At 36.8% G+C, this 11,635-nt stretch overlaps 2 protein-coding genes across 2 annotated transcripts; one reads left to right on the top strand and one right to left on the bottom strand.

Moving 5' to 3' along the window:
* The first annotated feature begins 2,511 nt into the window (after positions 1–2,511).
* On the top strand, positions 2,512–6,287 carry LOC128719353 (insulin-degrading enzyme). Its single transcript, XM_053812976.1, has 8 exons — positions 2,512–2,600; positions 2,670–4,230; positions 4,296–4,646; positions 4,714–4,945; positions 5,021–5,227; positions 5,377–5,666; positions 5,737–5,946; positions 6,030–6,287. The coding sequence occupies exons 1-8, from the start codon at positions 2,512–2,514 to the stop codon at positions 6,285–6,287; spliced, it is 3,198 nt and encodes a 1,065-aa protein (XP_053668951.1).
* A 425-nt stretch (positions 6,288–6,712) lies between these two features.
* On the bottom strand, positions 6,713–8,242 carry LOC128708439 (uncharacterized). Its single transcript, XM_053803416.1, has 5 exons — positions 8,131–8,242; positions 7,923–8,051; positions 7,358–7,859; positions 6,930–7,293; positions 6,713–6,850 (listed from the first exon to the last, which is right to left on the bottom strand). Exons 1-5 carry the CDS (start codon positions 8,240–8,242, stop codon positions 6,713–6,715), a joined length of 1,245 nt encoding a protein of 414 aa, XP_053659391.1.
* Between the last annotated feature and the right edge of the window lie 3,393 nt (positions 8,243–11,635).

Below are 11,635 nucleotides of genomic sequence, written 5' to 3'. Positions count from 1 at the left end.
GCTTCTATAAGTTCTATCGCTGTTGTTTGAATGTTCTGGATCTCTTTCACTATTTTTATTTCTTTGAATTTTATTCCTTTTTTTATTACGATTGCGCTGCCTCCATATCCGTCTGCTCTGTTTTCTTTAATTATGTTGTATCCTGATATTTTTATCTTTTCATTTTCTTTTAGCCATGTTTCTTGTAAGCATGCTATACTATACTCTTCCATTTTTAATATGTGTGTTAATTCTTCTTTATTTTTTTTCAAACTCTGGATGTTTGCCTGAAGTATTTTTACCCAAATTGCATTGATTTTAATTCTAGTATATTCAAACAATATACTACCTATTTTTTCAAACGGAAGTAGTTTTTTTTTTCTTTTTTCCTTTCTTTCATTACTTTTCTTAAGTCATTTCACTTTCATTTTCCTCTCTAGTGGTGTTTTGTTCTATTTCCTTATTTCGGTGTTGTAATGGAATTAGTTCTCCATTTTCTTGTTGTATTAATATGTTCTCTAAATTTTCTTGTGATGGATTGATTTCATTATTTTCTGAATTTTTTTCTATGTTTATTTTGTTTTCTGTTTCGTTTATGCTGTTTTCTTTGTTTTCAATGTTCTTAGCTGTGTCATTTTTTTCCTGGTTTTCTTTGTTTTTCTGTGTTGTTGTCGGTTTGTTTTGTATCATTATTTTTTTTTGTGTATGAGGGATTTATACTGTCTGATTGGTTAGTTTTTTCTGTATTGTTTTGTGACTTTGTTTTTTGTGCGTAGGATATTAATGAGTTTATGTGTGTTCTGGGAATATTAGGGCATTGTCTTCTCCTAATTCTTCTGGCTTCTCCATACGTTACCTTATTCATCGTTTTTATTTTTTGAATTTCGATTTCATCCAAAAATACTGGGCAAGTTTTTTGTAGTGTATGGTGCCCTTCACCGCACGATACACACTTTAACACATTACATTCTTCCTCATGCGCTATCTCGCTACACTTAGCGCACACTCTTTCTCTCTTGCACCACTTTTTAGTATGACCCATTCGCATGCAGTTACCGCAGCACATAGGTTTCGGGATATATGTTTCTACTTTTATCGGATACAAACCGAAATCGATCATCCTTGGCACATTCGTTGAGTAGAAAGTAATCACTGCTGTACGCGTGTTTATTATTTTGTCCTCTACTTTTCTTTTTAGTATTGTCACTTCGATCACTTTATCCGCCATTAGTCCCTCTTTTATTTCTTCTTCGCTCATGAACTCGATGTCGGGGCACCTTATAACCCCTTTGCAGGTGTTCAGTGTCGGGTGTTCATACACTTTGATTTTGATTTCATTTGGGCCACTTCCGATTTTGTTTAATTTCATCAAATTGTGTACCTTTTTTTGTTGGTTTACTCTCACTAACAGCCTTTTACCTCTCATTCTCGTGATTTGGGCTACATTTTCACCCACTACCGTGTCAATTGTTTTTTTGATCAAAAACGGGTTTACTCGGCTTAGATCCTTGTTTTCTGTAACGGATTCGATCAACAAAAATCTCTCCTCTTGCGCATTTTGTCCCCCGAAACACTGTAGCACTGATCCTTTTTTTACTTTTCTTTTTGGTTCTCCCACAACATTTTCTTGTGGCTCCAGTTCATTGTAGTAATTGTAGAGGGGTATTCCCCCTCCGGGGTCGTTGACCCCCATCGTGCAAAAAACTCTTTTTCGTGTCCTTTTTTCGCTTTCCTATGTAACTAAATTTTTCCCTTCAATTATATTCACTTCCACGTGTTCCCTTTTTTTTTTTTTTTTTCGTTTGTTCACTCTAAAGTAACGGTTCACTCAAATGAGATGCGTGTTCCTTTTACGGTGTCCAACTGTCGTATGATATATTTAACAACATAAAAATGTGTTAAATAAGTAAATAAATATTTTTCAATGTAAAAACTATGTTTTAATATATTTTTATTAAACTTTGCTAAATTTATTATGAATATTACCTTGTATAAATGGTTACTACTCATTTAAATAAATTATAATAAAAATTGAATGCTTCAAGGGTGTAAAGTCTTTAAGTAGTGAGGCTCTTGATTAATCATAATACACATTTATAAAAATATAAATTTTATATATGTTTGCACCTATATCATCTTCAATTAATCATTTAAAATCACCATTGCAACGGAAAGAAAAAAAATAAAAAAATCATTTTTATTTTATTGCCCTCATGACTACGCTCAGCCCATAGTGTCATGTCAAATTTTTGTCCAGGGTAGCTTCAAACCCTATGGGGGGTGGACTACAAAAATCTTTTACCCATATTTTTAATCTAAATTTCAGAAATTTAACATTCGGCTCTCGTAATATTTTACCTACGAGGTAAAAATATTTTCCTCAAACTGATGTACAAATGTTATTCCGACCAGCTGTATGACTTTCTGGCACTTCTCACTGCAGTGTCATCTGTACACATTTCGTTCATTTGGCATTGTTGACAAAATAAATCTTGAGCATAATTCCCAAAAATTTAGCTGAACAAAGTGTTAATGTTAACTCAGGTGGTATTACGTAGTACTTATATTGTTAATGGATCAATAGTCCGAAATGTCAATAGGCTGCAAAACATTCAATTAAGGTAATCCATACTACCAGACATATATCGTATCGATTTTGTCATCACCCCTTGGCTTTTGCTTTTTTACAGGAAATCAATGCTTTACATCCCTAATTTTATGATAAAAGCAGTACATAACAATCGATCAGTAAGCTATAGAAACGTGAAAGCTATCCACAACATGGCAAACGAACTAACGAGCAAAGCCCAATTGTCAAATTCTTCGACGCCTCTTCCTCAATCTGCTGCAAACGCACCGTTCGAGCGTATCAATACCATCACTAAATCGATCCAGGACAATCGTGACTATCGCGGTTTAAAGCTGTCTAATGGAATGAAAGTCATCTTAATATCCGATCCTACTACGGACAAATCGGCCGCCGCGCTTTCCGTCGCGGTTGGACACCTTAGCGACCCTACGGAAATTCCGGGCTTGGCACATCTTTGCGAACATATGCTGTTTCTCGGTACAGCGAAGTACCCCAAAGAAGATGAATACACAAGCTTTTTGAAAGCTCATGGTGGTAACTCAAATGCCGCCACTTGTTCCGACATTACGAAATACTATTTCGATGTGATTCCTGGCAAGTTAGAAGATGCACTGGATCGATTTTCGCAATTCTTTATTGCACCGCTGTTTAACGAGGAAGTTACAGAGCGAGAAATTAATGCTGTGAATTCGGAACACGAGAAAAATCTGTCACAAGACATGTGGCGAATCAAGCAGGTGACCAAGGCCCTCTGCAAACCCTCACACTCCTACAGTCGTTTTGGTACGGGTAATAAGGAAACGCTTTCGGAAAGTCCGAAGCAGAACAACATTAATGTACGTAACGAACTGATAAAATTTTGCAATACGTGGTACTCATCAAACATCATGAGCCTAGCTGTGTTCGGGCAAGCAAGCTTAGACCAACTGGAAGCAATGGTGGTAAAATTGTTCGGCCAAATTGAAAACAAGCGAGTAGTTGCTCCTACATGGCCTGAAATGCCGTACGACAACGATCAACTGAGTACGAAAACTTACATAGTTCCCGTAAAAGATATCAGATCGCTGACCATATCCTTTCAGATGGAAGATCTGGAACAGTACTACAAAGCTGGTCCGGATCATTACGTGAGCCATCTGATTGGGCATGAAGGGAAAGGAAGTATTTTATCGGAATTGAAAGCTCGCGGTTGGTGCAACAAGTTAAGTAGTGGCTACTGCAGCTTTGGCAGAGGATTTGGAAGTTTCAATGTGATGGTTGACTTAACGGAAGATGGATTCAAGCATATCGATGATACAGCGAAGCTAATTTTCCAGTACATCAATATGCTGCGTATAAAAAAGCCTCAAAAATGGATATTTGAAGAGTACTGCAACTTATGTGAGATGTTGTTTCGGTTCAAGGACAAAGAATATCCCTGTTCGCTTGTAACGAAAGTGGTCAGCTCGATGCATTTATTTCCGTTGGAGGATGTGTTAGTGGGGCAGTTTTTATTTACCGAATGGCGGCCTGATCTTGTGGAAGATCTAATTAGTAAGCTGACACCCGACAAAGCGCAACTGATCATTGTAGGTCAAAAGTACGAACCGTTGGCAAACGCTGAAGAACGTTGGTATGGTACAAAGTACGGTGTGTACAAAATCGAACCTTCAATACTGGAAGTTAGTAGTGTGGTTAATGTGGTAGAGATTATGAAATGTGTTAACGAAAACATTTTTTTTTTCAGTATTGGTCTACGCCAGATTTGAACGACAATCTAAGTTTGCCCGAGCCAAATCCATTTATTCCGACTGATTTTGAATTACTGCCCATTGATAGTGGAATAGAAAACTTTCCAACAGTCATACAAGACTTGCCTATGATCCGGACATGGTTTAAACAAGATGTAGAGTTCCTGAAACCAAAGGCTTTGATGACTTTCGATTTCAACAGCCCGCTCGTGTACTCCAACCCGTTGAACTGTAACCTGACTCGTCTATTTGTGCAGCTGCTCAAAGATCAACTAAATGAATTCTTATTCGAGGCAGATTTGGCAGGATTAGGGTTTGGAGTTAGCAATACAACTTCTGGTATTAGTGTAAGTGTTTGCGAAATTCGCATTAGTACTACAGGTAACAGATTTCTGTTTTAATTCCTTTTTGCAGCTTTCTATTGGTGGGTACAGCCACAAACAAGTAATATTACTTCAAAAGGTATTGGATAGTATGTTCAACTTCAAAATTGACCGTCGCAGATTCGATATATTAAAAGAACAATATGTCCGAAGCCTCAAAAACTACCAAACAGAACAACCTTATCAGCATACCATCTATTACCTAGCATTGCTTCTGACAGAACAGGCATGGACAAGACAAGAGCTTTTGGATTCAACCCAGTGTACGTATAGAGTGATCGAGAAACGGTAAATTAATGACCCAGCATATTTACTCCTTTCCCAATCCTCTCCCATAGTACTTACTTTAGATCGTCTGCAAATGTTCATTGAGCAGCTACTGTCACAAATGCACGTCGAATGTTTTATTTATGGAAACGTAAACAAGGAGAAAGCATTGCAAATGACGCGATTGGTAGAAGACAAAATGAAGTATACAGATGCCACAGTTGTACCACTACTGGCTAGACAGTTGCTCCCGAAACGTGAATACAAGATCGGAAAAGGTAAGAAATAATGCTATATATTTAAAAGCCTTTCACATTCAAAAGCTTATCTTATACTAATATCTGGAGATCTATGGGTGTCGTTTGGCTCTATCCGCAAATATAGCAATTTGCAACATGTAATTGAGAATGATTTTATTGTTCACTAGGTGAAAGCTTCTTGTTCGAGGCAACTAACGAGTTTCATAAGAGTTCCTGCGTTCAGCTATACTTACAATGTGGCGAGCAAGAGCCGCATTCGATATTCGTCGACATTTTGTCTCAATTGTTAAGCGAAAAGTGTTACAATCAGTTGCGCACTAAAGAACAGTTGGGTTATGTCGTGTACTGCACACCACGTAAAGCAAATGGGATATGTGGTCTACGAATCATAGTACAGTCACTCCGTCATCCAACTTATGTAGAAGAGCGTATCGAAAATTTCCTCAACGATATGCTGGTAAGTTAGTGTATATGAATTCAAATGTAAACAGTTCATTTACTGATAAAACGCTACGTTTAAAATATAGGATTATTTAGAAAACTTGAGTGACAGTGAGTTTAACCACCACAAGGAAGCGATTATCGCACTGTTCCTAGAGAAGCCGAAGCGGTTGATCACACAATTCAATATATATATCTATGAAATATCCATGAGACAGTATCATTTTAATCGTGCACAAGTAGAAGCTGAAAAGCTTCGAACGTTGACGAAGCAACAAGTCATCGATTATTATAAGGTGAGATAAAGACATCTGTGTTTAAAGTGAACCTACTGCTTAACAAACAACACCAAATTTTTAACAATTATCCATTATTGTAGGAACATATTTTAGTCGGCGCACCGTCCAGAAGTACTTTATCTATTCACGTAGTTTCTACTGTTGAAGGAAAGGCTGCACCAGATGTCGAGGAATCACCAACGGAAGCAGAAGCAATTTCTACGGCTGTTCAAAATACAATTAAGAAGGACTTTGTCAGAGTGACAGATTTAGCCAGCTTCAAATCTTCTCGCTCGCTCTATCCTTTAGCTCAACCCTACATGGAGATCATGCCAAAAGGAGGACGATGCAAACTGTAAATGTAAAAATGGTTACATTGGCCAGTCACATAAGTAATAATGGATAATTCAGCTAAGAATAATTCAAGTAATTCAGCGATTAAGCAAAGCAGCAAAGGCCAACAACAGTTGTACATCGAAAAAAGATAATGACCGGTTTCCTTGAAACAAACAATGTGGTAGACACACGTTTTCATACAATTTGCTTATTCATTCTGTTTAGTCAATCTATAAAACGTAACGTATTGTTGGCGCAAGACAATTGCAAAATAGTAGACAGTATCATTTCTAATATACTATGCTGGTGTTGTCAGTTTAATAAATGGACTAATATTTACTCACTGTTGATTCAATATATTCATTTAACAATGAAATTTATGCTTTAACTGTCCTTAGTACAGCCAAGAACATAAAATACTTACTCGATTAATTTACCGTGCGTACGTTTAAAGGAATATGATAACTTTAATTAGCAGCTTATCGTCTTTAAGATATGGTTCTGCCGTCAATGCTGATAGTGGTGCCTCAAATTTTGCGTTAGTGTTGGTAAGATCTGTGGAGATCAAATCACTGAAAGGTTTATCCTAAAACAAAAAACGAAAAGCAATATTAAGCTTAAAAAATAACGTACTAAACAGTGTTTGACACTTTGGTGTTACTTACTTGGTTGAGGATCATAATCTTATGACGGAAGAATTTCTTCGTTTCCACTTGTCCGTAAAGAGCACCGGAAGCTAGAATAACGTTAGGTGTTTTCCGTAGTGCATCGTCGGACGCTGCTAGCTGCTCCAGTTGCACATACAGTACTTCGCCATTCGATTTTATAATCGTTTTAGCATGTAATCGAAGGTTCAACCCCGAGATCACAAACACTGGGCTAGAGAATGTTGCTCCATTTAAGGTAGTGATGGCACGAACACGCTTCATAAAATTTTCTATTTTCCAAAAGTATTTAAATACTTTCGCGTCGCCTGAAGATATAACGGTATTGTTGAAACGGTACACTTCATAGTCTCGAAGTCCTCCACTGTTAAAATGCCATATTTCGTTAAACGCTTAAATAAATAACAATAAAAACCTAAAACACGTACGTGAGGAATTTCTGCTCGGTAGGTTTGTCGATGGGTTTGAAGTCGATCGGTGAAGAAACTGTTGGTAACTTTGTATCGTCGAGCGATATGCGTGACACAGTATGATTGTTGTTCAATCCGGACATTGATTTAATTAGCGCACTATTTTCTTTCTTTGCACCACCGTATAAGGCTTCACGGCTATCGTCTTCATCTTCGTCATCATAATTCTCATCAGGAAAGACAACCTGCGCGGATGGTGTAGTGGACGATGGTGCGGATTCATTCTTGTTCTTGGAAGATGGAGTAGTAATTTCCGATCCTTGTGTCTTTTCCATAGGGGACTGTGGTAATGCTGTGTTCGAAGATGTGTTCGATGTTGTTGTAGTTCTTTTTATCGATTTGTACACGGATGGACGTAACGGAGGAGGATTAAAATAAGGATCTCGTATCATTTTCCGAAGGTTGTACATCTCTTCAAGCATTTTAATCTCCAGGGTTCGAAAAGCCTCCAACATTTCATCTAAAAATTTGTACAATCTGTTGATAGATAAGCTTGGCTTGGTGAATGAAATTGGGATCGTACCTGTGCCGCATACTCCTACGAGAGTTTTGCTAATGGATGCTTGTGCGCTAGCTTCAATGTCGCCAGAAGTGATCGTACATTGCGCAGTTTGAGTTTCATAAGGTGAATCTGGTGTTTCTGAACTCGGCTCTACAAAGTGTACGAAATCATCAAAGTAAACATCCTTAATGTGTTACAGGCGTTGCAAAATTAGACGCAACTTTCTTACTTTCTTCCGTCGCAGCTGATACGACTTGCACGATTAACAGCAGGTATGCCATATACATCATGATAATCGTTCGAAGCACTCGCTGTTTACACTGGTATACAAGCAAGTGCATAATGACGAAATGCTCGTTAATCGTTAAGCACTATTTTCCAAAATCGTTTTTTTTAAATTCCGAACACTCTCACAATAACTATTTCATCTGACACTGCCCTATGGTTACGCTTACAACAGTTAGGTTGAAAGTGCAACCGTGTTCTGTACAGCTGACTACAGAGACCCTCCTTGGAGATTTAATTGCTTGGGGATTTTGAGCAGTGCTATTTTTAATCGGATGGAAGAGAGAAAATATACAAAAATACAAACACTGTGCCTGGCGCCCGCCGGTATTGGGAATTTCCGTAGAACGTGGTTTCACCAGTAGCTTGTCAGGTTTGTAATAAATGGCACCTTCAAACCTGAAATCGCAAAAACCCCTACTCCACACAAAGTCATTAACGCACACATGCGCCGTACTTCTTCATTGCGAACGCTACATACGTTTCGACACACGATTAAATTCTTATGCGAATACGCGAAAATGTTTGAAAGAACATCGCAGGTTACGAAGCGTAACGATGCGACCGGAAATATGGAAGGTTGTTCGCCAAACGTTTCCGAATATAAATTGCTAAAATCGAAACCTGTGCCAATCCTATGGCCGGGTGTTGTTATTCGTGTTTTTATGTTCTCAGATGAATGACGACCAAACGACTATCGGAACAAATAATTCAAGCTTAAATAATAATCTCCAATAACTACCAAATAAATTAATGTGAACTATTAACACAAGAAGTGATAAAACTATTATGTTGCAATGCCGTATTAGATAACAAAATTTCTTCGGATACTTTATGTAGGTCTATTCATCAGAATACTTACAAGGCGAATTGTAGGTCTTTCGGTAAAATATTTTTCATTCTCCAAAAAAGGGGACGCGAATATGGATGAAAATATGTGGGTTCTTGTAACATTTTCATGAAGACTATTTGAAAGAAGAATTAACAAATTATGAAAACTTTGCTATGTTTATGCGATACTTATATTCTGCATTTTTTCGGAGACATGCGTGTAACAAAAGTACAGTGCAGTTCAGATTTGTACATTTTTGGTCCAAAGCTTATTTTTAGCGTTCCCCCTAATATTCTACAATTTCGTTGAGTGTGAAAAATTCAACTTGAAAAAGAAGAGATACGATGAACGCGCTGTGCATTTGTTACACTTCCGTGTGGGTTCAATCAACTTGCAGTTCTTAAAACAAATCAGAGGACTAGCCCATTGCGTAGTATCGTGAAGTTATTTCACTAAAAAAGCTGGACTTATGCAGTGCAAAAGATGCCGGATATATGGTCATGGTGCAAATAATTACAACCATGAAGTAAAATGCAATAAGCGGGTTGGTAATCATCAGTCCATTCAATGCCCCCTTACAGCTTGGCCATCCTCGGGTGATGGTAGAATACCCGAACACAAGCTAAAATGTGCCAACTGCGATGGTGACTTCCTTCCGAAAAGGTTGTAAAGAACAAAATCCCACCCGGTTTTAAATCTGATCGACGCGACTTCCCATCACTTCCTCAGACACCAAATATAAACGGGTTCAATTCCTCGCCAAGTTGGCCCAGAAACAACTACAATAAAAAAAAAAACCATTGGAACGATGATATGTCCGACCCAACAGAAATAGTTCCTATCATTGGAGAAGTATTTTGCCGATTGCAACAATGCAAATCTAAGCAAGACGTAATTACCGCTGTATTCGAGGTAGTAATGCAATTCTGTTTTGCGCGCCACCAGTGAGGTTATTAGAATCCTAAACTGGAATGCTAATAGTGTTCTAAATAAAAAAAAAAAAGCGAACTTTCCTAAATTTAACAATGTACATATAATGATTCTAACTGAAACTTTTCTAAAACCATATATAAACTTTAGTATTAGTAATTATACTGCCCATAAATTTGATAGAACCTCTTGTCCCAAACAGGGGTCCCAAGGGGGAGTTGCAATTATCGTAAGATCAGATATTACTCACAAAATTGAGAGAACACCAACATTGAAAGGTTTAGAAGCTGTGCAGATCATAGTCAGTATCAAGGATGGTAGCAAAATCAAAATTACAGCAGCATACCATACTGAATAACCGAATAATTAAAAAATCAACCGGCCTTGTTCTGTTGGATGGTGAAAAAGCATTTGATACCATATGGCATCAAGGTATGATATATAAACTTATTTCATATAAGTACCCACCATGTTTGGTGAAAATCATTAAATCCTTTCTCGAAAACAGACAGAACTGTGTCCATATCAATAATACCAAATCAAAAACTTTTTTACCAAAAGCTGGCGTACCACAAGGTAGCATATTATATCACCACTGCTATTTAACATTTACATATCAGATCTACCAACTATGAAGAAGTATGAACAATACCAATACGTTGACGATTTTGCCATTACATCGTCATCAAAACAACCAAAAGCAATAATAAAATTACTACAAAACGCGTTAAAAAGGTACAATAAATTTTGCAACAAATGGAAACTGAAAGTAAACGGAAATAAGGCAGAAGCTCTCTTCTCTACTAAATACACCAGTAAAAGAAAACTTCCCCAACTTTGCTTAAAAATAAATAACACAAACATACATCCAACAAACATACAAACAACATCCATAGAAAAATCGCGCAACATACTTAGGAATCACCTTGGATCAACGCATTACTTTTAAATCACATTTAGAAAATTCTGTCAGCAATGCTGAAAAAACCTTGAAATGTCTATATTCTCTAGTAAATAGAAAATCAAAACTAAATCTACAAAATAAATTGCATCTTTACAATGCATGTTTCAGACCTATATTAATGTACGTTGCTTCTGTATGGATGAGTTGCGCCAAATCTAACTTAAAGAAGTTACAAATTTGTCAAAACAAATTACTAAAAATGATCTTAAATGTACCACCATGGTATCGCACTATTGATCTCCACAGAAAAACAAACTCCCTTTCTTATTGCAAATTATATCGACCATATTTCACGTAAATATTACAACAAATGCCAGATGAGTACAAATTCATTTGTACAACACTTAGCAGGATAATCTCGGTGTAGGTTTAGTTAATGTAGATAAATTAGGTTTTCTATAGATGTAAGTTAATTTAGTAAAAAAAATTCTGCACGTGAGTTTTTTTGTAAATGTTTTTTCTCGCATTATCATGTCCAAACACTAATCATAAAAACAGAACACCTGGTTACGCTAAAGCAAAAATTGTATCAATGCGGAAAGATTATTAATCGTACCCACTACTCTAAATTGCCAATGTGATGTCAGATGAAGAAATTGTACAATAAAGAAATATTTAACTAACTAACTAACTAACTAACTACAATTTCGTTGATATGAATTATATATTTAAAAATTACCGCTCACATTAGTTATAAAATAATACTATTAATAATTTATTGTT

This window comes from Anopheles marshallii, chromosome 2, assembly GCF_943734725.1.
Source record: "Anopheles marshallii chromosome 2, idAnoMarsDA_429_01, whole genome shotgun sequence".
NCBI classification, from domain to species: domain Eukaryota; kingdom Metazoa; phylum Arthropoda; class Insecta; order Diptera; family Culicidae; genus Anopheles; species Anopheles marshallii.
Note: the sequence above shows the minus strand (reverse complement) of the source record. Positions and strands in the feature narration are given on the sequence as shown.